The sequence below is a fragment of the Neodiprion lecontei genome, chromosome 4 (assembly GCF_021901455.1).
Source record: "Neodiprion lecontei isolate iyNeoLeco1 chromosome 4, iyNeoLeco1.1, whole genome shotgun sequence".
In the NCBI taxonomy this organism is placed as follows: Eukaryota; Metazoa; Arthropoda; class Insecta; order Hymenoptera; family Diprionidae; genus Neodiprion; species Neodiprion lecontei.
The window spans coordinates 20,808,103-20,833,905 of NC_060263.1; the positions used below are offsets into that span (position 1 = coordinate 20,808,103).

At 41.4% G+C, this 25,803-nt stretch overlaps 3 protein-coding genes across 4 annotated transcripts in view; 1 reads left to right on the forward strand and 2 right to left on the reverse strand.

Moving 5' to 3' along the window:
- LOC107216843 (angiotensin-converting enzyme-like) overlaps positions 1-23,791 on the reverse strand; it is a 39,432-nt gene extending 15,641 nt beyond the window's left edge. Inside the window, exon 1 of the mRNA XM_046736977.1 lies at positions 23,660-23,791. The gene's annotated coding sequence lies outside the window, so the exon portion shown is untranslated. The remainder of the gene's footprint in view (positions 1-23,659) is intronic.
- LOC124293937 lies at positions 23,126-23,813 on the forward strand. The gene is made up of 2 exons (XM_046736978.1): positions 23,126-23,588; positions 23,655-23,813. The coding sequence occupies exons 1-2, from the start codon at positions 23,153-23,155 to the stop codon at positions 23,723-23,725; spliced, it is 507 nt and encodes a 168-aa protein (XP_046592934.1). The 5' UTR covers positions 23,126-23,152; the 3' UTR covers positions 23,726-23,813.
- Positions 23,814-24,109: 296 nt separating this feature from the next.
- LOC107216844 (cytochrome c oxidase subunit 7C, mitochondrial) lies at positions 24,110-25,445 on the reverse strand. 2 transcript variants are annotated; one of them, XM_046738860.1, is made up of 3 exons: positions 25,225-25,445; positions 24,766-24,915; positions 24,110-24,254 (listed from the first exon to the last, which is right to left on the reverse strand). In XM_046738860.1, exons 1-2 carry the CDS (start codon positions 25,312-25,314, stop codon positions 24,799-24,801), a joined length of 207 nt encoding a protein of 68 aa, XP_046594816.1. In that variant the 5' UTR covers positions 25,315-25,445; the 3' UTR covers positions 24,110-24,254; positions 24,766-24,798. The 2 variants fall into 2 exon arrangements, with proteins under 2 accessions (XP_046594816.1, XP_015509630.1); XM_015654144.2 differs by having other exon boundaries at positions 24,778-24,915; positions 25,225-25,437.
- Positions 25,446-25,803: the final 358 nt, after the last annotated feature.

Below are 25,803 nucleotides of genomic sequence, written 5' to 3' on the forward strand. Positions count from 1 at the left end.
AGCGGAGGAACGACTGAACAAAAAACTACAAATGAGAAATTGAGCGGGTCATTCGAATTAACGTCAACGACCGAAGCTACATACTCGTCAGAAAATGGTACGACTGAATCTGGAATGACTTCGGAATCCACGATGGAATCGTCATCATCAAGCCAGGGATTAACCACAGTAGAGTTCAATTCTGTAATGATTGGTGAATCAGAAGTTTCAAATGAGAAAAGTACCGAATTAACCAGCGTGATATCTACGAACACCGAATCAAACAAATTGGTCTCCACGTCAACTTCGGAAGCAAAAGAATCTACGACTGACACCGCGGTCTACAGTGAACTAGAAATCACGATTAAATCCACTGCAGAAGTCGCGAGTTCATCGCAAGATACAACCGAGTTGGAAATCGTCTCCCAATATGAAAGTAGTACTCGAGTTTCGACGAAATCCATGGACGGACAAACGGTATCCAGTAAAGTAATGACAGAGCCGAAACAATCGATCACGGTACCCGGATCCTCATCAAAAACAGCTAACGAACTAGAAAAAGTCACTAAAAGTAGTGTGAAGCCTGAAACAACTAGGAAAGTGTCTGGCGTTACAGAATTTGCAAAGAAAACAACAAAAGAAGCAACGATTTCTAGTGGTTTGGAACATAATACTCAATCAACAATTAGTAAGAATTTGGAAACAGAAGTTAAAACTACTGAAAGACTCAAAAACTACACCGAATCGATAGTCACAGAGCCAAAATTCAGTCAGAGTTCTGGCCCGAAATTAACTACCACAGTTACTTCTGGATTTAAGACTGTATCAGAAGAATTCATAGAAACCGATGGCCCGACGGAATCAGACAAAGTAACTCGAAGCACTACTGAGTCAGAATTTTTCGAAGAAATTGACTCAGGTACTGAAACTACTTCGCAGATCGGCGTTACGGAATCAACGGAGTTGTCTGTTTCCCTAACTGAAGAAACATCTCAGGCTACTAACACTACTATATCTACCGAAAACTCGATAGTGTCTACGGAAACGCCTGTTACAACCGAAGTTTTAATTGAGCAGACCAGCGAAACTGATAATACTATCTCTGAATTGCCAACTGCAGGTTCATCTGAACCTGGTACAACAACTGAATTTTCATCAACACAAACAAATGAATTAGAGTCTGCAAAGAGCAGCGATACTGAATCGACGATAGAATCAGCAGTTTCATCTGGACGGACGACTATAACCTTGATGATGACCACTACACTTGAAGTTACGGAAAGTAGTTTTAACGAATTCACAGAAGAACCGACTGCTCTGAGTCAAAAAATTACTACGGTTGAAACTACAAAACAGACAAGCAAACTAAGATCAGAAATTTCAAGTGTAAACGCGACTTCGAATCAGTATGAATCTGAGGAGACAGGTGCTCGAAGCAGCACGAAAGAATACGGAACTCAAGAAACAACGCAAGGAAAATCTGAATCTCAATCAACGTCAAAAACGTCGATAGAAAATGAAGAAACTTCGAAATACACGAAAGAATCTGTAATTTCAAGTGAAGAAACAAACCCGACAGAAACTTCGCTAAAAAATATTAACGAGTCGACTGGAGAGTCTGTAGCTTCTTCCGTGAAAACAACTGTGACTCAATTTTTATCAACCCAGACAGTCAACTCAGAACCTAATAGCGAAATGAGTAGTAGTATCAGCCCGACCCAGGAATCAGTAGTTCCGATGGGAGAAGCGACTCCATCAGAATTTTCTACAAGCAGTGTTGTACGTGAAATGAAAAAGAAGTTGACAACTTCTTCAGAAGAAACAATTTCCACAAAACAAACTGGTGAATCGGAGTCAACGCAGAGTATTTCTGAATCTACAACTACCCAATTTGTTTCAACGAAAGAAGCCGATTCTTCTCCAGGGATTACAATTGAATCCATAGATACATCATCAACGGCAAAATTTACAGAAAGCAGCGTCACCGAAGTGACAAATGAGTTGGGAAGTTTTTCGAAAGACTTTCTCACTTCGTTATCTGTAACAACGGCTAGATCGAGCTCTGGTATCGAAAGTACAAGTGACAGTGAAATTTATCAACATTCTCATTCAACAAACGCAGAAGAATTTTCAAATTCAAATGACGAAACTGCTTCGTCAGAATCACAGATGACAGTTCGATTTTCGCCAGTAAAGACGAGCACTACCGTAGGTTTAACAGAGATAAGTAAAAATGCGGATTTGACTAAAGAGTCGATAGTTTCCTCGACAAAAACAACTTTGAATGAATATTCAGGAAAGGAAACAGACGAATCACGACCAAAAAGTGAAGAGCCTACTAAATCGAGTGAAACATACACTACCGAATCACCAATATTGTCTGAATCAACAAAAGAATCGATATCTTCGGAAGCTTCTAGTGGAGAAACTACTCTGTATATTTCCACATTAGAATTAATGCAGCGTGGGGAATCTGAAACTGCATCAGTCACGACTGGAAAAACAATATTTTCAGAATCAACAATGCATTCGTTATTTTCTAGTACCAAAACGATCTCAACTGGTTTTTCGGTTAGGGAATCAATGAATACAGATACATTCGAGATCTCATCGACTGAACCTGCTTCAACTGGGACAAAATATAAAAATCCTGAGCAAACGAAAAACAAGAACAATTTACAAAGTACAGAAAAAATCAATAGCAGTTCTGAAACAACCCTGTTAGAGAATTTAACAACCGGAAATGATCGACCATCGAATACTCACGAGTATTCGACTTCTTCAACTGGGACGATATCTGAAAATACTGAGCAAACGGAAAGTGGGAGCAATTCAGAAAGTACAGAAATAATCAACAGCAGTACTGAAACAACCCTGGTAGAGAATATAACAACCGGAAATGATCGATCATCGAATACTCACGAGTTGACTTCTTCAACTGGGACGGTATCCGAAAATTCTGTGCAAACGAAAAATGAGAACAATTTAGAAAGTACAGTAAAAATCAATAGCAGTACTGAAACAGCTCGGGTAGAAAATTTGACAACCGCAAATGATCGGTCATCGAATACTTACGAGTCGACTTCTTTAACTGGGACGATATCTGAAAATACTGAGCAAACGGAAAGTGGGAACAATTTACAAAGTACAGAAAAAATCAGTAGCAGTACTGAAACAACTCTGGTAGAGAATTTAACAACCGGAAATGATCGATCATCGAATACTCTCGAGTATTCGACTTCTTCAACTGGGACGATATCTGGATATTCTGAGCAAACGGAAAATGAAAACAATTTACAAAGTACAGAAAAAATCAATAGCAGTACTGAAACAACTCTGGTAGAGAATTTAACAACCGGAAATGATCGATCATCGAATACTCACGAGATGACTTCTTCAACTGGGATGATATTTGAAAATACTGAGCAAACGGAAAGTGGGAACAATTTACAAAGTACAGAAAAAATCAGTAGCACTACTGAAACGACTCTGGTAGAGAATTTAACAACCGGAAATGATCGATCATCGAATACTCACGAGTTGACTTCTTCAATTGGGACGGTATCCGAAAATTCTGAGCAAACGAAAAATGAGAACCAATCAGAAGGTACAGAAAAAATCAATAGCAGTACTGAAACAACCCTGGTAGAGAATTTAACAACCGGAAATGATCGATCATCGAATAGTCTCGAGTATTCGACTTCTTCAACTGGGACGATATCTGGATATTCTGAGCACACGGAGAGTGGGAGCAATTCAGAAAGTACAGAAATAATCAACAGCAGTACTGAAACAACCCTGGTGGAGAATTTAACAACCGGAAATGATCGACCATCGAATACTCTCGAGTATTCGACTTCTTCAACTGGGACGATATCTGGATATTCTGAGCAAACGGAAAATGAAAACAATTTACAAAGTACAGAAAAAATCAATAGCAGTACTGAAACAACTCTGGTAAAGAATTTAACAACCGGAAATGATCGATCATCGAATAGTCTCGAGTATTCGACTTCTTCAACTGGGACGATATCTGGATATTCTGAGCAAACGGAAAATGAAAACAATTTACAAAGTACAGAAAAAATCAATAGCAGTACTGAAACAACTCTGGTAGAGAATTTAACAACCGGAAATGATCGATCATCGAATACTCACGAGATGACTTCTTCAACTGGGATGATATTTGAAAATACTGAGCAAACGGAAAGTGGGAACAATTCACAAAGTACAGAAAAAATCAGTAGCACTACTGAAACGACTCTGGTAGAGAATTTAACAACCGGAAATGATCGATCATCGAATACTCACGAGTTGACTTCTTCAATTGGGACGGTATCCGAAAATTCTGAGCAAACGAAAAATGAGAACCAATCAGAAGGTACAGAAAAAATCAATAGCAGTACTGAAACAACCCTGGTAGAGAATTTAACAACCGGAAATGATCGATCATCGAATAGTCTCGAGTATTCGACTTCTTCAACTGGGACGATATCTGGATATTCTGAGCACACGGAGAGTGGGAGCAATTCAGAAAGTACAGAAATAATCAACAGCAGTACTGAAACAACCCTGGTGGAGAATTTAACAACCGGAAATGATCGACCATCGAATACTCTCGAGTATTCGACTTCTTCAACTGGGACGATATCTGGATATTCTGAGCAAACGGAAAATGAAAACAATTTAGAAAGTACAGAAAAAATTAATAGCACTACTGAAACAACCCTGCTTGAGAATTTAACAACCGGAAATGATCGATCATCGAATACTCTCGAGTATTCGACTTCTTCAACTGGGACGATATCTGGATATTCTGAGCAAACGGAAAATGAAAACAATTTACAAAGTACAGAAAAAATCAATAGCACTACTGAAACAACCCTGGTTGAGAATTTAACAACCGGAAATGATCGATCATCGAATACTCTCGAGTATTCGACTTCTTCAACTAGGTCGATATCTGAAAATCCTGAGCAAACGAAAAATGAGAACAAATTACAAAGTACAGAAAAAATCAGTAGCAGTTCTGAAACAACTCTGGTAGAGAATTTAACAACCGGAAGTGATCGATCATCGAATACTCTCGAGTATTCGACTTCTTCAATTGGGTCGATATCTGAAAATACTGAGCGAACGGAAAATGAGAACAATTTACAAAGTACAGAAAAAATCAATAGCAGTTCTGAAACAACCCTGGTAGAGAATTTAACGACCGGAAATGATCGACCATCGAATACTCACGAGTATTCGACTTCTTCAATTGGGTCGATATCTGAAAATACTGAGCGAACGGAAAATGAGAACAATTTACAAAGTACAGAAAAAATCAATAGCAGTTCTGAAACAACCCTGGTAGAGAATTTAACGACCGTAAATGATCGATCATCGAATAATCACGAGTTGACTTCTTCAACTGGGAGGATATTTAAAAATACTGAGCAAACGGAAAGTGGGAACAACTTACAAAGTACAGAAAAAATCAGTAGCACTACTGAAACAACTCTGGTAGAGAATTTAACAACCGGAAATGATCGATCATCGAATACCGACGAGTTGACTTCTTCAACTAGGACGGTATCTGAAAATTCTGAGCAAACGAAAAATGAGAACAATTTACAAAGTACAGAAAAAATCAGTAGCAGTACTGAAACAACTCTGGTAGAGAATTTAACAACCGGAAATGATCGATCATCGAATACTCACGAGTATTTGACTTCTTCAACTGGGATGATATCTGGATATTCTGAGCACACGGAGAGTGGGAGCAATTCAGAAAGTACAGAAATAATCAGTAGCAGTTCTGAAACAACTCTGGTAGAGAATTTAACAACCGGAAGTGATCGATCATCGAATACTCACGAGTATTTAACTTCTTCAACTGGGACGGTATCTCAAAATTCTGAGCAAACGAAAAATGAGAACCAATCAGAAGGTACAGAAATAATCAACAGCAGTACTGAAACAACCCTGGTAGAGAATATAACAACCGGAAATGATCGATCATCGAATACTCACGAGTATTCGGCTTCTTCAACTGGGACGATATCTGAAAATACTGAGCAAACGGAAAATGAGAACAATTTACAAAGTACAGAAAAAATGAATAACAGTACTGAAACAACGTTGGAAGAAAATTCCACAACCGGAAGTGATTTATCATCTAATATCCAAAAGCTTTCGACTGAATCTACAACTGGTACGGTATCTGAAAATTACGAAAAAACGGAATACGAGAATAATTTAGGAAGTACAGAACCAATTAATAACAGTACCGAAAAAACAATGGAAGAGAATTCAACAACCGAGAGTGATCTATCATCTATTACCCAAGAGTTTTCAACTGAAACTTCTGAGCAAACAGGAAACGAAAATGATTTGATAAAGACAGAAGTGACTGATAGTACTTCTGAATCAACACCGACTGTAAACATATCGACGGAAAAAGATCTATCATCTACTACCCAAGAGTCTTCAAGTGAATCTACTTCAACTGAAACTTCTGAGCAAACAGGAAACGAAAATGATTTGGTAAAGTCAGAAGTGACTGACAGTACTTCTGAATCAACAGCGACTGTAAACATATCGACGGAAAAAGATCTATCATCTACTACCCAAGAGTCTTCAAGTAAAACGGATACAATTGACTCGACTTCTGAAAGCACCGGACAAACTGAAATTGAAAGCGATTCAGGATACGAAGATGAAGAGTATGAGGTGAAAGAAGATGTACAGTATGAGGTAAATGAAGAAGATGAAACAACAGAGTCTAATACCCAAGAGCTTTCGACTGAATCTACGCCACCTGTTACGGTATCTGAAAATTCTGAACAAACGGAGGATGAGACTAATTCAGGAAGTACAGAAACAATTAATAGCACTACTGAAAGAACGATGGAAGAGAATTCAACAACCGAGAGTGATCTATCATCTATTACCCAAGAGTTTTCAACTGAAACTTCTGAGCAAACAGGAAACGAAAATGATTTGATAAAGACAGAAGTGACTGACAGTACTTCTGAATCAACACCGACTGTAAACATATCGACGGAAATTGATCTATCATCTACTACCCAAGAGTCTTCAAGTGAATCTACTTCAACTGAAACTTCTGAGCAAACAGGAAACGAAAATGATTTGGTAAAGTCAGAAGTGACTGACAGTACTTCTGAATCAACAGCGACTGTAAACATATCGACGGAAAAAGATCTATCATCTACTACCCAAGAGTCTTCAAGTAAAACGGATACAATTGACTCGACTTCTGAAAGCACCGGACAAACTGAAACTGAAAGCGATTCAGGATACGAAGGTGAAGAGTATGAGGTGAAAGAAGATGTACAGTATGAGGTAAATGAAGAAGATGAAACAACAGAGTCTAATACCCAAGAGCTTTCGACTGAATCTACGCCACCTGTTACGGTATCTGAAAATTCTGAACAAACGGAGGATGAGACTAATTCAGGAAGTACAGAAACAATTAATAGCACTACTGAAAGAACGATGGAAGAGAATTCAACAACCGAGAGTGATCTATCATCTAATACCCAAGAAGTTTCAACTGAAACTTCAGGGCAAACAGAAAACGAAAATGATTTGGTAAAAACAGAAGTGGCTGACAGTATTTCTAAATCAACGCCTACGGATTATGTATCAACGGAAAATGATCTATCATCCACTACCCAAGAGTCTTCGAGTGAATCGGATACAATTGACTGGATATCTGCAAGCACCGGACAAACTGAAACTGAAAGCGATTCAGAGTACGAAGATGAAGGCTATGAGGCTAAAGATGAATATGAAGACTATGAGGTAAATGAAGAAGATGAAACAACAGAGTCTAATACCCAAGATCTTTCGACTGAATCTATTCTATTTGTTACGGTATCTGAAAATTCTGAACAAACGGAATACGAGAATAATTCAGGAAGTACAAAAACAATTAATAGCAGTACTAAAAGAACGATGGAAGAGAATTCAACAACCGAGAGTGATCGATCATCTAATACCCAAGAATTTTCAACTAACTCTACTTCAACTGGAAGTTCTGAGCAAACAGAAAGCGAAAATGATTTGGTAAAGACAGAAGTGTCTGACACTACTTCTGAATCAACGCAGACAGATGACGTATCAACGGATAATGATCTATCATCTACTACCCAAGAATCTTCGAGTAAATCAGATACAATTGACTCGACATCTGAAAGCACCGAACAAACTGAACCTGAAAGCGATTCAGGGTACGAAGATGAAGAGTATGAGACAAAAGAAGATGAACAGTATGAGGTAAATGAAGAAGACGAAACAACAGAGTCATCAATCACTACAGTTGCGACATTTGTTTCACCAGCACACGCGAAGCTTCGTAAAGTATCAGCAAGTGGAAAAGTAAAATCTGGATATGAACCAAAGAAAGGTCCAACGCCTGCACCAGTTGTCGAAACTCCGTTTCCGTCGCCTGTACCCCCCGAGGAAACAACGTGCCCTACACAAACGGGTGAAACGAGAAAACCGCGTGTTACCTCCAGAATGAGAAGTGAAAGTACAGATTACGACGACGAGGAAACAACCGAAGCCGAAGAAATCACCGAAGAAAACGAAACCTTGTTACCGGATGAAGAGACGAATGATAATAATGATGAATACGACGAATCGGATGATGAAACTGAAACCAAAGACGAATATGACGGATGGGCAGAGACTACATCTACGGAATTAGGTGCCGAAGAAACGATTTCAGAAAATTCAGAAGAATCTACCGAGGAAAAAACTGCTTCGACAGAAGAATCGACAATTTCAGGTGAAGAAACTACAGCTTCAACAACACCCACTACGGAAGAATCGAGCGAATCTACGCTTTCTTCGAGTACGGGGTCCGAAATGACACAAGAAGTAACGACACTATCTGCAACATCTGGCATAACGGAATCCACGACTTCCACGCTGGATCTCGAAACTGCCATATCGCAGAGTACAGAAGGAACAGAAAATACTGAAGATGTAACATCAAGTAAACCCTCGACGACTGGCGACGAGACCAATGAAATTACGGATACAGAAAACCTAACTACAGAAATAAACACACCTTCAGAAACGACGGGTTCCTTGGACAAAAAGTCGTTAACTGAGGAAGTAGAGGATACGACACAAGCTACAAGCGTTGGCGGCAGAACAGAAACAACTGTTAGTGAATTTAGTATCGCTTCAAAGGAACAGCAAAGCTCTTCAAGCACATCGTCAAGTTCTAGCTACTCTATAATCGCTACAGATGTGACAGAAATACATAAAGAGACAAAAGGAAAAGTTGGAACAATCACAAGTCAATCTAGTACGGTTTCCACCATGGCAGAAGAGCAAGCTACTGGAGATAGTACAACATCGAGTATTAGTCAGACCAAAATTCAAACGGATGAAAAGATGCTGACGGAAACAGGGCGAACTAACATCTGGACATCCGATACAGCTGCGTCTACTTCTGAAAGTATGAGCGGAGCCTCGAGTTCGGAACATTCTCCTAATTTAACTGAAGGTGTAAGCCATGCGGATAACACGGGAACAATCGATGGTGAAGCAAACGAATCGACTATTGTGACAGAGAAGGAAAGTCCGACCCCAAAACCAGCAACGGAAAGCTACCTGACTACATCCTTCACCACAGCGCCGGGAAAAGGTGGAGAGTATACAATGGGTACGACGAAATCAGTGGAAGAAAAGAATGAAATGGATGATCTGGAGAAGAAGAGAAAAGATTTGGAAAAGAAGGAAAAAGAGTTGGATGAGAAATCGAAAGAGAAGGAAGAGACAGATTTGAAGAGAAAAGAAAACGAGTTAACTAACCAGCTGGATAAAGAACATGTGTGTGAAAAGAAGCTAATCGATCATGAGAACAGGGAAAAACATCTAGAGCAAGTTGTGACGGAAGTGAAAAAGCAGGCTGACGAGAAGATTCAAGTTAAGGAAAAAACGCTGAAGACGGAGATAGAAGAGAGAAAGGAGACTGAGGCGAAAATGAAGGAGTGCGAAGAAAGAAGAAAGGATCTGGAAGAAAAAGTGAGAGGAGTGGAGAAAATTGTCAATGGTGAAGTGAAGAAAAAAAATGATGCGCAAGAGAAATTGAAAAATGTGGTGATAGGAGTAAAAAACAAAGAAAAATATCTCGAAGAAAAGGAGAAAGCTTTAAACGAGAAGTTGAACGAAGATTTATACGATGAGCAGAAAAAAGCTGATGATCTAAAAAGAACGGTCACGGAAAGGAATATACAAGTATCGGAATTAGAAAATGAAAAGAATAGCTTAGCCAAAAAGTTGGAAATAAAGGAAAAAAAGTTAGACGATGATTCAAAGGAAAAGAGAAAGCTGGAAGAAAAGTTGAAAAACGAGAAGATGAAGAGATATAATGTAAAAAAAGGGGAGGAAGAATTAGAGGATAAGAAAATAGATTTGAAAAACAAGGTAAAAGATCTGTCACGGAAGTTGAAAGAGGTGGACGAAATGAACAGAAAATTAAGGGAAAAAGAAAAAAAGGAAAAAGACCTCGAAGAAAAAGAGACGAAGGTAGAAACGCAGGAGAAGGAATTAGAAGAAAAAGAAGAAAGCTTGGCTGACAATTTGGTGAAGAAGAAGAAAAATCTTGAGAAAGATGAGGAGAATAAATTGAAGGAAATAGAAGAAAGAGAGAAGGAGCTTAATGAAAAGGAAACTGACATAGATAAGAAGTGGAATGGCTTGGAGAAAAAAAGAATCAAGGATGAATTGGAAGGTAAAAACAAGAAGGAGAACGACTTGCGCGAAATAGAGGTAAAAGAGAAAGATCTTGAACGTGAGCGAGAGGAAATGAACGAAAGAAAAGACGAGTGGGTAAATCGAGAAGAAAAAGAGTTGGCAGACAGGATTGATAGGGAAAAAAAGCTGGACATAAAAGAGAAGGCGATAGAAGATGAGAGAAAAAAATTAAAGGAGAAAGAAAAAGACATAATAAATAACCGCGAAAACTGGGAAGTCGGTGCTGAGCGAACGACGAAAAAACACGCAATAGAAGAAACTGACGAAAAGGAAAAGTATAATGAAAACGCAGTTTGGACAACCGGTGAGGAAAAAACCATCGTAATGGAATCGCCAAAGATACAGTCTGAATGGACCGCGGAAAACTCAATGTCGACTGAAACAAAGACCGCAGACAACGGCGCAAGTTTAAAATCAACTGGCGAGGAAGGGAATAAGCATGACGCATTTGACACAGCAGAAAAGGACGATGAAGGAGGAAGTCAATATGGAGAACTTGAACGAACCACAGAAGAACCAGAAGTCACCGAAGAAACTGAAAGAACAACGGTGTTCGAAGAAAGCACGGGAAGATCGCAAGGATTTTTTCACTACGACGAGGACGAAGACATTTGGAAGTCTGGAGGTGGCGATGAAGAAAATCAGAATGAGTACAATGAAGACGCTGATGATGAAGAAAAGACAAATGACGAAGCAGAGGACTACAATGAAGATGGTAGAGTCACTTCAGAGAAGGTGAAGAAGAAAGTTTGCCTGAACGTTTTGGACTCGGAGGATGAACCAATTCCTCGCAGTCCGGTGAAGAAAAAGGTCTGTGTAAAATATTACCCAGATAAAAATACCAACGACAAATTGCCTTGGGGTGAACGTGGCCGTCTGGTGAGAAACCTTTTGAACTACGAGAACCGAGACGAGGATGAATCAAAAACTTTCAGACGGGATCAAGCAAGGCATAACCCAACGATTGAAAAACCGTTCAGAAGTTACACAAGAGAATACGAAATAACGAATGATAAAAATGAAAATCCTGAGGTCCAAAAACCGAAAAATAAGTTCATGCATGACAACTGGATCGTGAACGAGCAGGAAGAGAATCTTCAGCTGACGCCAGTTGGCCGTTTGAAGGAGGGAGACTTGAATGAGACTCCCATAAATGTGCCCGACTTAATTTACTATAAGATTAACGAGGGCAATGGAAATCGTGATTGTCGGGACAGGAATAGCAAGGATAAAGTGAAGAGGAGTGGCTACGGCACACCGGCGGAAGGACAATGTCCTGTGCCAACTGCACGGAGAAATCACGGTCCTGGAAATACTCCTAGCCCTGTTGCCGAAACAACGTTTTTGACACCTCGACCTCCCAAGGAAAAATACTGCTGCCAAAAAGACTACAAGCCTCCGGTCTGTACGAAAAAGCAACCGACGAACAATGAGAGCCAGGATGAAACTGACAAGGATAACGGTGATTACGATGACAATGGAAACGGGAACGACGATCTGAATGCAGGTGGGAACACCCCAGATGATAACAACGAAGAGAACGATGAGCAGGATACAGGGAAGAATAACCCGAATGATAACGATGAAGAGAACAATGAGCGGGATACAGAGGAGAATAACCCGGGTGATAACGCTGACCAGGATTCAGGGGAAAATAACCCGGATGATAACGGTGAAGAGAACGATGACCAGGATACATGGGAGAATAACCCAGATGATAACGATGAAGAGAACAATGAGCAGGATACAGGAGAGAATAACCCAGATGATAACGATGAAGAGAACAATGACCAGGATATATGGGAGAATAACCCAGATGATAACGATGAAGAGAACAATGAGCAGAATACAGGGGAGAATAACCCAGATGATAACGATGAAGAGAACAATGAGCAGGATACAGGGGAGAATAACCCGGATGATAACGACGAAGAAAAGGATGAAAACGACGAAGAAAAGGATGAAAACGACGAATACAAGGAAGGGGGCGACAATGGTGATGACGATTATAGTGGTGTGGAAACCGAGGCCCCCCATGGAGGTGACGAATATAACGACGAAGACGGAGGCGGCGAGAACTCAGTAACGGTGCCTGATGACATGAATGATTACGAAAGCAAGACTGCTGAAAACGACGATGAAGATCGAAATGCGACACCGAATACCGATTTGTATATAATGCCAACTACTGGAGAACCAGGAGTGTCGGATGAGGAAGATAAGCATGATCATACGGGGACGAGCAAACGGCCCGAAAACGATAACGATAAATTTAACGTTGGTGGGAAGTGTAAGGATGGTATTGATTATGATTACGGTGATGAATATTTTGAGTATAGTAACGGAGAACCGTTTTGGAGTGATTACGAATGGGACGAGACGATAAGTGATGCTGAATTTACGACAACTGGAACTGAAGTTTCGATAAACGAATTTGAAGCGACAACAAACACGGATGAAGTTACGACGACTGAAACGGGAATCACAACAAATGAAGTTAAATTTACGGGTAAGATCGAATTTCCAACGAATCAAGATGACCTTATAACAAGTAAAGATGAAATTAATATAAGTGGAGTTGAAGTTACGGGTAAGTTCGATTTTTCAACAAATCCAGTTCATCTTACAACGAAGAAAGATGAAGTTAATACGATCGACATTGGAGTTACGGGTAATTTTGAAATTACAATGAGCCCAGTTGAAGTTACGACAAGCAAAGTTGAAGTTACCACAAGCGAACTTCAGGTGACAAGAAACAAAGTTGAAGCCACGACAAGCAAAATTGAACTTACAAAAGACCAGGCTGATGTTGCAACAGGTAAAATTGACGTAACAACAAGCACCAGTGGAATTTCACCAGGCACGAATGAAATTTCAACACCTAAAGTTCAAGCGACACCTATACAGATTGAATTCACAACTATCGCTATTGGGGTTCAAACACCTGAGATTCACGCAACACCTGTGCAGATTGAATTCACAACCAGCGCAGTTGGAGTACCGACTGAGGAAAACATCGTTCAGTCGGAAGGAAAAGCGGAGGAAAAAATAGGAATGGCGATGAAGAACAGCGCGCAAAAGGTGAAGATACTGGAAAAGAGAGAAGGTGAAATAATAGAGATGGAGGAAGACCTATTGAAGGCTAAGAAAAAACTGCTAGAGAGGGAGGAAAAGTTGACAGCGACAGAGATACATGAATTGGCAAAGAAGGATAGAATGCCGATGGTGAACAAAAACGAGAAAATTACGAAGGGTGCGGATTCCATTGCGCCATCGCTGCCCGAGTACCCGGCCGTAATTATTCAAGGAACAACGAGTCGGTCCGACAGACACAAAACCTGGCTCCCCAAATACCAAGTAAGAAACAATAAGCGAAAGATGAATTTCGCGAGTAGAAGTAGCGCCAGAAATCCAAGTGCAACAATCGGGGTGTGGAGACAATCCGGAAAAAAAGTGGTCGGAGACAATTCGGAACCTGAATACGAGGGCGAGTATATCTACGTTGACAAAGAAAATGCAGACGCCGAACCGGAGAAGATGGAAGTTCAGAATTCGCAACCGACGATCCTGAACTATACGAGAAACTTCCGCCCGCGCACAAATCCGAGTAGAAAAACGTGTCTGAGATTTGATTGGAATACCGGCAAATGCGCAGACAAGACGTCAAAGAATGGCGAGACAAAGAAGAAGGAAATCTGCGCTGGGTGTGATAGTTTGAGATCGTCGAAGAAAAAATGGGCCAGGATATTGTCATCGATGATATCATCTCGGGTCAAAGAAGCAGCAAAGACCAAGGAAAACGGCGGAGAACGTTCGCCGGACGGTACCAAAGGTGAACAATACGTGGCATTTATACAATTATTGTTCCTGATTGCGTATTAGAAAAATGAACTTTTGATCAATTCGCGATGTATTCAGACATTCTACCGGCTTATTTCTATGATTTGCCTCATAAAGACCGAAATAACCCGGTATAATGACATGTTATAAAAATTTGTAACGCGTGACGGATTTTCAGACAACCCGGATGAACATCACGTCGCGAAACGAAGCGCCGATTCTCGTATACCGAAACCTAGAGTAACACCGGGACCGGAATGGCGGACCAAAGGTTACATGCAGCATCACATCGGGGTTGCAAAAACATGGGGTAAGGAGGTGGAACCCGACTCTTTGAGGTTGACGAAAAACAAGGATGGAGGCGATTGGGAAGGTGTAGAAGCTGAGGCTGATTCCAGGGGAACGGCAACGTGCTTCACGGTAGTCCTGCGAGAAGCCAAAGAGGGAAGCAAGGAATCTCGGGGAGGAAAGGAAATGGACCAAATTGAGAGACCATTTGTTGGAGATTCGAAAAGTCACTGGCCAAAACGACGGGCGGTAAAGACGATCGAAAATGTTAAAAAACCCCATCCATTCAACAGTCCGAACTTTAGAGGCGTTCGAAGGATGGTGAATAAACACTCGCGAAGGACCAGTCAGAATAGAGGACTCGTGAAGAAGGCTCGTCGGAAAAAGAAAATTTTAAAACACCCGTCTGTGGATTCGAACGAAAATGACGACGATGCAGCATCGGTCAAAAGTGAATCGTCAATTGACAGCGACTACTCGAAGCTCCGGAAAAATGACTGGAGTAACTTCTTGATTACTTCGAGACTAAATGAGTGGGAAATGAACAATCCTGAAGTCGGTTTGAACTTCGAGAAAAAAGAAAAGATCGATCCTGGATTAAAATCGGTAAATTTCGAAATGGAGAAGCCAGCCAGTGTCGAAGTATCGATAAAAAAGTATGAAGAAGCGTCTAAAAATGATGAATCCATCGCAACTACTACGGAAAGCGCAAACTACAAGTGGAATTTCCTCAAGAAGCCAGTCACAGTGAGAATAAACCTCGGTGATATTCTGCGAAAGGGTGGCATGGCAATGGTGGTAAAAAATTCCGAATCTGAAAGACAACCGATGAAAAAAAGGAGGGTGAAAAGCATGGGGGAAAACGATAACTCAATTCCCGAAGACACATTGGCTGAATTGACCGATGATTTGACGACCGAAGAAACTTCAACTATAGGGAATTTGGAAAATCGGCGAAAGCTATCCGCGGACGAATTTGAGTGTATTGGGGAAAACAGAGAGCCGGAAATTTTTGCCGCGTACGAAGTGCAGCACGGCTCTGAATCGGTTGCGAATAAACGGCGAGGACAGTACCTCCTGGAGTACGAAAACGGAGGGAATAGAAACGACGGTGAAATCGAGAGCCAGCAGGAAATACGGAGAGAGGCGACGGGCCCGACGGAGACGACGGGCGAAGATCGCACCTCGGAGATGATTGAACTGACGGAAACTACGTCGCGAGAAAAATCGACGGTATCTACGACGGAGTGCGATTTCTGCGACGAAATGATGGACCTTGAGTCTACCTCTCCGGCGGGGTCGACGGTCGCCGAAGCCGATTACCTGGCACTGAAAGAAAAGTACAAAAAAGCTATGGCGGCCCTAGCGACGCGGAAAATCGGCGTCACGCGGCAACCGAATCGGCAGAAATCGACACGGGACGGCGAACCGATCGACTTCTGGACGTCGTCAACCACCGGCGTTGGGGATTTCGGTCACTTCGTGCTCGACGTCGACGTCAACGTCATGACAGCGACGGAAATCGGCACCACGCGATCGCCGATCAACCCCTTCGGCTTGTTCCGGTCCAGACGGGGTGGAAAATCGCGGCTACCGGAAGCAAGGAGGGGTGGATTTTATCCCTGGGAAAAACAAATCCATCGATCGCTATTGGGTATTGAAAAAAGTCGGGAAGATTTGGAAGAATACTCGAAAAAGAACAAGGGATCTGAATCTTGTCACGAGATGTCGAGTGGTGAGAGCGGGCAACGCCGGTTATATCACTATTCGAAATTGATCAGGGATCCGGAAATAGAACCGACCCTGATCTCGCGAAATTTAAAAAATCCTGCGCTAATTGCTGGTAGTTATTCTCCGAATCGGCTGGAACCTCGAAGTCTCCTGGCCAAGGTGAAAGAGATACTGAACAAGGTTATAGGAGAATCCAGAGATAATAATGCCGATGAAAATAGTAACGAGAACATAGAAGAATTGAAAAGAATTGAGGGTAGTGCAAAATCGGGAGTTAATCACGACCGAGTACTGGAGCGGGAGGCGTCTTCGTTGAGTAAAAACGAATCGACCGAAAAACGATCGCCAGAGACGGGAATACACAGGGTACAAAAAGACGTGAAAAAAGTGCGCAAAAAATTGGGAGCGAACAGCAGCGATAAAAAAAAAAAATCGAAAGAAATAAAGCCGGATACGATGAAGGAGCAGTTCATACTTGTTACCAAGAAATTGAAGAGTTTTAAAAAACCGAGTGGTGAAAAACAAGTGGAAAAAGTAAAGATAAGCGCGAAGGAGAAGAAAGATGATAAGAAAGATCGAAATCACGGCAAGGCGCACGCGTCGAAAGGCAAAAAGGCGGTGAGTGCGAGGGTATTTTTATCGGATAAATGAATTTCTTGTGTGCGTTCTTCTTATTTTTGTTTTCCAGAAACCAAAAAGCGAGAAATCCACGACAGACGACGAAGATTCGGATATCAGCGAGGTTTTGCCGATGTTGAAAAAGTTGGTGAAAGACAACAACCTTGGGAATATCGAGAAGATAATTGTCTACATAGATAAGAATAAAAACGGCGATCATCTAATGAATAATAAGATCGAGAGCGGGCAGGAAGACGAAGAGTCGGAAGCTCCTGAAATCGAGGTGCTCGAATATCCGAGAAACAACACGACGAGGGGAAATTCTGAGAGGATTATGGAACGAAGTATCACGGAGCAAAGAAGAAAACCGGAAGTGAATGACTCGGCGAAGGTTTCAAAATCCTTGAACGCGGGGTCAAGATACGGCAAAGAGCTACGAATGAATTTAGCAAACGTACCAAATAAAAAACGCGCGAATTGGTTCGAGAAGATAAACCGCAACGGAAAAACGGACCTGAGAAAATTACGGCAAGCAATGATTCGCGAATTGAAACGGAGCGTAGAAATTGAAGGGAAATCTGTGACGAGACGAAAGTTAGATCGGGAGAAATCCAAGGTGGAAGAAGTTCCAAAGTCCCCGAAAAAACCGAGCGCGAAATTAAAGCAGCGTCAAAAGAGTGACGAAACGAAGGGAAAAGCTAAAGCGACGACGAAAGGTCGAGCAGTGGAGGGAAACATAAATGAGAAGATTAAGATTCTAGCGTCGCTTTTACGGGGAAAAAAATCGGGGAAACTAAACCGAACAACTACCGATCACGATCATCGTCATAATCGAACGACGCGAAGTTCGATACGAAATTTGTGGCTGGAGCGAAAACGCGACGAGCTCCGAATTCTGAACAACGAGAGAGAACGGATGGAGGAAGCGAGGCGTCGTCGAGACGAAAAAAGCGGAGAAGAAATTAAGCGGAAGTTTACCATTTCTGTTTTCGAGGGTAAAAACCGGGTCCGACGAAACGATTTTGACGGGAAAAATCTCTACGAAAATAAGGTGAAAATCGTCGGAAGCGTAGGTGAGGGTGGAATTGGTAAAATCGATCGAGGCGAGTCGGTAAAGAAAGAAGCGTCGAGTAAAAGATCTAGGTCTGATCGGTTCGGCGACGATATAACGGAGATGGCAAATGGGATCGCTCAGAAGTTAGTGAAATTCGCGATCGAGTTGCGTTCGAAGTTCGGCGAGAGATCGAAAAAGCGGGCGAGAGACGTCAGCGCAGCGGAAAACGATCGAGACGTAAATTTGCTCGTTGACGATTTTGGGAGCGATATTTTGGGCCTGACCGACGAACACGACAAGCAATCGCTGCGCAAGCTAATCAACGACATTGTAAACGTAGAGAAGAACGTTAATACAACTCTGGAGATAATTGAGGCCAGATTGAAGGACATGGAAACTCCGACGACAACGAGGTCAACGATAATTACGGCGAAGGCGCTTCCGACGATGGTGAAGAACTTGACGACGACGAAAATCTACAAGACGAAACGGAAAAAAATCCCCGAAAGCAAAACTGCCCATAAAATCAAAGCAATCCTTGACGGTCTCGTCAATATAAAGAATGGAACTAACGGTGATGAGAGAGAAGGTCTAATCGAGGCCAGGAAGAAGATGGAAAGCATTCTCGAAGATATTCTCAACAGCGAGGAGAAAGACGAACGGAAAGGGAAAGGCCAGGATAAAAATCACGACGCGGTTCACGTGCGGAAGCTTAATGAAACAAAAATTGAGAATGGAAAACGGGGCGGTGAAAAAAAGCACAAAAAAAAATTGGCAACAAAAGAAAAACCGTTGGCAAAAGATGAAGGTGGAAAGCACGGAAAATCGAGGCAGGATTCGATTAATAAAGAAAATTCTCCTTCACCTTCTACTTCTAGTACTCCTGTTCCGAAAGAAAAACTGTTGGCGAAGGATGAAGGTAGAAAGCACGAAAAATTGAGGCATGATTCGATTAACAAACAAAATTCTCCTTCTTCATCTTCTACTTCTATTACTCCTGCTCCAAAAGAAAAACTGTTGGCAAAGGGTGCAGGTAGAAAGCACGAAAAATTGAGTCAGGATTTGATTGAGAGAAAAAATTCTCCGTCTTCATTTTCTACTTCTATTACATCTGCTCCGAAAGAAAGACTGTTGGTGAAGCATAAAGGTGAAAAGCACAAAAAATTGAAGCAGGATTCGATTTATAAGGAACCTTCTCTTTCTCCGACTTCTACTTCTACTACTTCTGCTCCGAAAAAGACGGTAAAAATTGCGAAGTCGAAAGGAATTGAAAAAAGTGAGAAGAATAAAAAAAAGGAACCGAAGAAGCAGAAGAAAAAAACGAAAAAAGGGGAGAATGGTAAACCGAAAAGCGTGAAACCAAAAAACGACGAAGCTGAGGAAAAGAAGGTCGATCAGGAGATAAAGAGTATATTTTTAGAGGATGCAAAATTGCGCGAAAAGTACGTCGGTATAATTGACGATAAAAATGCGAATGAACCGAGTGCCGAATCGTCGAACGACGGTAATGATTTCGGGGATGAAAAAAAGGCGGGGATTTCGGTAAAAGACGATGATCAAAATTCCGTAGCGATAAGTAACGACGAATTGTATACGGGTATAGAGGGTTTTTCAAAAGCGCCGGGCTTCATCGGCAGAAAAGTACAATCGTCAAAAATCACTGGATACGAGCCGCGGAAGAAACTGAGGAATCGATCGGCTGAGAAGAAACCCGGAAAGTCGAAACCGACGAAAAAGCACAAGGATAACGCGAAAAGGAAATCCAAGCCCAATCCACAGCAAAGTTTTTTAGACAAGACAAAAAACCTGCCGGGCAAAAATGGGGTAAAAAAGAATCGACAAAAGAATGCGAACAGAAAAGCAGCGAAAGCGAAGGAAACGGAATCGAGAAAACGCGAGGAGATTAATAATAATAAGAGCGTGAAAAAATCGGCGAAAAAAAAACCGAGCGGCGGATCGAGCGAGGGTAAAAATGCGGCATCAAAGTCGGCGAAGCTCGAGGATAAATCTTTGACGATGTCAAAAAAGCGGTCAAAAACCGTCGCGAAAGTAGGAAGAGTCGCGTCGTTGACATCATCGGAAAATTTGGAAAGCGGAAAAATCCGAGGTGACCTGAATTTTTGCGATATTGAAAAATCGGGGTTTGAGATCGAGCGCAACGACTGTTCTCACCGCTTGTGCGACATCGGAAGAGCCGTTCGAGATCTGGGAAAAATGACGGGAAGGAAATCGCGGGCCGATTTTGCGTCGCGAATAAAGCTCTACAACTGCACGAGGTGTCGCGACATCGGAAACGAGATCGTCCTGACCGAGGAGGCCGAGGACCTCGGCCATCAACCTGATCCTAGGACTCGGAGGGACTTGAGAGAGTCAAAAAAAGACGCGAAGTACATCAGACCTGAGGAAGTCGAACGAGTTCTTGATGGAAATATCACGACGAAAAGAAAGAGTGCGTGTTTGAAATTTTGAAAACAAAAAAAAAAAAACAAATGTTGACCTCTGTTCCCGTCTAGACTGCACATCCGAATTACTGTCACTTCCTGTCAATTATTTAATGGGGATAATATTTTACCGATTATTTCGCAGAACGTGAGACTGTTTCGTTGCCTGGACTTACTTTGAATGTCCCGTGCAGCGGTGTGGACGATATTTTCGTAATGGGGTTGAACAGGCTCAATTACACCTGGGTGCATCCTGACGGCAGTCTCGCCTCAGGTATGCACTCGATTCAAATTCACCAAGGATTATTAGATTTCGCGATACCGCGTATTTATGCATTTTCTTTACATATTCAAGTTAATAATTGTAGTCAAGCTTTCGAACGTTGACTCCGTTTGTGAGATTTCCATAAATATTTTAAAACTGTGCAAAAATCTTGCAAAACTGATTGTAAGATAGTTTTTGTTTTTGTTTTTTGCACATTGTACGTCGCAAAAATTTTATAACAAAACAAAAACACTAAATCGATCAGGAATTTGACTAAAAATTTGAATACACTTTGGGAAAAATAAACTTCCAAGCACAGCTACGAACTTGAAAAAATCAAAAGTTATTATATCTATTCATAATAAACTATCGCAAAAATTCTAAACGAATTTCGAGCATAGCGGAGAAAATTTCTGAGTACAAATTATGTACTTAAATCAATTTTGCATTAACGTTCTGTAAAATTGCAATTTTTAATTTTATTTTTAAGAATTATTTCAATTTTTTTCTAAAAGCGTTTCTCGAAACAAAAATTAATTTTCGCATAAATATAAAAGTTCTTGAAGCAAATTATTTTAACAAATTACACGAAAAAAAGTGCTTTTACTTTCATTTTTTCTCTCCATGAATTTTTGAAACTTAATCATTTATTCGCATCGAATAACTAGCGTCGATAATTTGTGAAAAAAATTATCTAAGATCAGCTCGAAATTTGAACCGGTATTGTTCGCGCGGTAACTTTTCGATTGTTATTCAATATATTTCCCAATTAAAATCCCAATTCCTATGTACGCACAACCTTTTAAATAATCAGGAGCAATGGTACAGAGGAACGGCAACCTGAAGTTGTACGACGTGGATGTGAAAGACGCCGGAAAGTATTTGTGCATCGTGAGTTACATGAACCCAGAAACAGACGAGCAAATCAGAAACGTTTACAGTCACAGTATCGAAGGTAAAGAAAACTGAGTTGAACCAAAAGAGCGAAGTCTTCACACGTTGTCAAAATTTAAAAACATTGTAACAATATTGTCTAACAATTTCAGTCGTCACATTGCCAAGCTATTCGCTGCAGGGGGTAAACCGATACAAATTCGACACCTGCGATGAGACCGGACTGGACGCCTTGTCTACGTACTTGCCGAGGAAACTGAACAAGCTACTTTGCAGTAACGGCGAATGTGACGCTTACGTCGTCGAGCCACGATGCTCCCAGGGACAGGTAAATTAAACAAAAGGACAAAACCGCCAAGGGAACAACATCTTTCACCCCTTCTCTGACTTCAGATATCGATCAACACCCTCCTGATACCGTCTAGCAGCTCAGAGATTTTCCCACCGACTGGCACAGCTGCCTACGATATTCCTTGCCGCAGAGCGATCCAGAATAAAATAGCTCTGCTGCTGAGTCGAAACCTGAGGAGCGTTTTGCAGAAGACAAGTTAGTTTAAAAAATTCAAACCATCAAATTTTCTGCGGTTCTAAGACGAGGAAGCTAATCGGTCACGACATATCGAGACAAACATCCTGCGATAAAATAATCTATAAAATGAGTAGCAGTATAGTCATTTTTATCGACACTTTTTATAGAGATCTTAAACTACAGTTGTTTTCAGATTACCACATCGCCACGACAAGCTCACACCGATCACGAGCCGAAAACGCGCCTCAAAGACAAAGAGGAGGAAATCGTCGCATTCCGGGAGAAAGAGAAAAAGAGAGACGAACAAGAGACCCAATGCCCAAGTTGCTCTACTCATCGGCTGCCCTGGCGGATATGGTTTCAAAAATACAAATTGTTGTAAGTTAGCAAGGGATGAATATAATTGGAAAAATTAAATGAAACCTGACCAAAAAAATATCCACATCGATATCCTAACTCGTCAATGTGTCACGGATAATTCCAAACTTCCAGATCCTTGCACTCCTGGTCATTACAGCGAGGACGGAACGTTCAGATGCAAAAAATGTCCCGTGGGCACTTACCAGTCCGATCCTGGGGCCCGTTTTTGCAGGGCTTGTACAGACCCCTTCGTAGAGGGATGTTTTCAAACGGTAAGAATCCCCGAGGGACGAATTCCGTCCGCTGAATCGATTGACGAACAGACATTCGCTCCGCGTGTTTTACAGCTCTGGCAGCACAACTTAGCGATTATGATGATCGCAGCAGTCGCAGGGATCGTAGTGGTCGCTTTGATATCGTTTCTGAGTTGCTGCTTGATGCGAGGGCGTAAAGAATCCAGCTCGAGGTCGATTGAACTCCCGGCGAAATGTAAGTTTGGAAATCTGAGCGTCAGGGCGTTTCCTGTCGAGACGAAGAGCAGCACGAACTGCACGGAAGCGAAAAAACTTGGGGAGAATATGGAGGAAGGATTGAAGAGGCCAAGGGTCAACCGTACGAGAAAAATTAGTCCGGAATGTTCCATAGTAAAAAGATGCAGAGAGGCGGAGGCGCGCAGGACGAAATTACAAAAATGCTGTGACATTAGGCACAGCAAAGTTAAGAAGCAGGGCTACGAACCTGTCTGCCAAATTTTGACAGCGGCTGGCAGCTTGGAATCTTACAGATCGCATTTGGGACACAGAAATTGTGAGTTTCGATCGCGCGACCGTTTTTAATCGCAAGAACTTCAATTTCGGTGTAATATTTTATCAGTGTACCTCGGAAGATCGGATCGCTACGACAGGCAACCACCCGCCGTTCCTATGCCAGACTTCGACAGGTGAGGAAAAACTTGGAGGTGACGGAAAATCACGTTGAGAGAGAGTAAGGAGGCACCGACTCGTTTGGGCAAGAAGGGTCTAAAACAACGATGAAGCAAACTGCGTTTAACATCACGGATATACGACGTCAGAAACTAAAATACTTAATTTTAAGGAGCTATAAACAATAATCAAATTAACAATATAGGCTGTTAATTATTGTACACCAATTTCGCTGATATTCGCAAGACAATACAAGATGTACGCATCATTGGCTTAATTAGATATAATATATACATATATATAACGCATACATATACATTTGCATTATAAGCATGTGTGTGCATGTAAAACGATGCTTATGGTGATGATGATAAGAGTTGTTTATAAAATAAAATATATGACCAGTTATTGGTATTTAAATTTTTATTTTCGTTTCTTTGTATTCTTTATTCCTCATTCATAGTCATACCTGACAATATACAAAATGCCTTTCAAGATATACTCGTTACCCATTCAGGAATTCTCGCACTACCTCCGGTGTAACTAGATTCTGAAATGAAAAAAAGAAGATTTTGTTCCGTTGAATTTGACAGGAATCCTAATGAGCGAAGGCTGTAACGCGAGTGTTATGAGTCGCTGTTTCACAGTATCAATATTGTTACCAGACATTAGAGTATAGCAAAAATACAGGTATATTTAAAATATGAGAAGTCAACAGTTCGATCTGGAATATAAAATATTTACTGTCATCAAATTTAAATACACTCCAGATTTCAATTGTCATTTTCAACGATTGGTGTTCTAGCTCAGAGCACCGAAATATTCAGTGTTCTTCAAGGTGTAGAACAGTTTCCTCAGTGAGAATCATTTCCAAAACTGGTTCGTCTTTTTCATCCTAACTAGATCCTGATGATCCACATGATGCAGGGGTGGCTTCTCAATGACCGTGACAGGCAAGCCCAGTAAAATGGGGCCGAGTAATTTGTCGAGTTGAAACTTCCTTCCAGCCAACTCACAAGTTCTCAATTACCAAGTTCTAAATTACAAAGTGAAAAACGTACCTCTATACTTACAAATATCCATAATGCTGTCGCTCACTTCTTCAACAACTGGTGACGAACAAGAAGGTATGGAACGCCGAGACCGGTACCGAAGAAAAAGATGAAGTAGGCGGTGAGCTTGTACCTGTTGTTGATGCCGAACGGCAGGTTCTGCGAATGTGGAATAAAAACTGTAGTAAAGTAATAAGCTAAGACAAGAAAGCGTAACACAACAAAAGAAGACATGAACATCGCAATTCCTTTGATATTTTACGACATTCTTCAGCGACTTGTTCAGGCGGTTTTCAGCCAGAAGTTGAGCCAGAATTTTACTACCAGGTCGTCGACTCGGAGCAAATAGTCATCGTGTCAAATCAATCCAATTTCCAAGTGGCCAAGTACCGTGTGGTTATGCAACACGGCGAGGGCACAGCAGCTGATTTTGGGTAAGATCAAGTAGTGAATGATAAATGTACTCACGCCTCCGGGAACACCGCCGTGAAAATCGTCGGCCCCGCTTCGACGAGCAACCGTCGTCATGAAGTTTCTCACGATCTGGCGTGACAGCATTTTCGATTACTCCTTTTTCACAACTGTACGGAGTTACCTCGAATCCAAATCTTCTTCGATCGAGGTTTGTGCGACAGCAAAAGACGACCCAAGAACGCCACGAACTGCGAAGTGCGTAGAACACTGCGCTCTTTGGACAAAATTGTAATGTGATTTTCGATGCAAGATGGCGTCCCGTGCGCTCCCTAGCTGGCGCCATCTTCGTCTAGCTATATAGTTAGTCATTCTGATTAGTGGTTTTTGATCGGCAGCCGTAAATAACCGGTTGCCTGCAACAAGGATCACGCGTTTATATGCACTTGTATACAAATTCTGGCGACAAATTTCAACGTCACACCCAAGTTGCTAAAAATTAATTATTACCGGGAAATTCGTTATGTCATGTGACTGTTGGAATAATGACGATTCACTTATTTTAAATCATACTCTTAAATGCACGATTCAAGCCCGGTATCATTCATTTTTTTTAACTTTATAAAAGAGATTTCT

What these genes read in the sequence shown, in the direction of transcription:
- LOC124293937 (XM_046736978.1), top strand. Translation starts at nt 23,153, where the DNA reads ATGATGATCGCAGCAGTCGCAGGGATCGTAGTGGTCGCTTTGATATCG. An exon ending in GCATTTGGGACACAGAAATT is followed by an intron (nt 23,589 to 23,654) that starts GTGAGTTTCGAT and finishes ATATTTTATCAG; the next exon opens with TGTACCTCGGAAGATCGGAT.
- LOC107216844 (XM_046738860.1), bottom strand. Translation starts at nt 25,314, where the DNA reads ATGCTGTCACGCCAGATCGTGAGAAACTTCATGACGACGGTTGCTCGT. An exon ending in ACGGCGGTGTTCCCGGAGGC is followed by an intron (nt 24,916 to 25,224) that starts GTGAGTACATTT and finishes CCACATTCGCAG; the next exon opens with AACCTGCCGTTCGGCATCAA.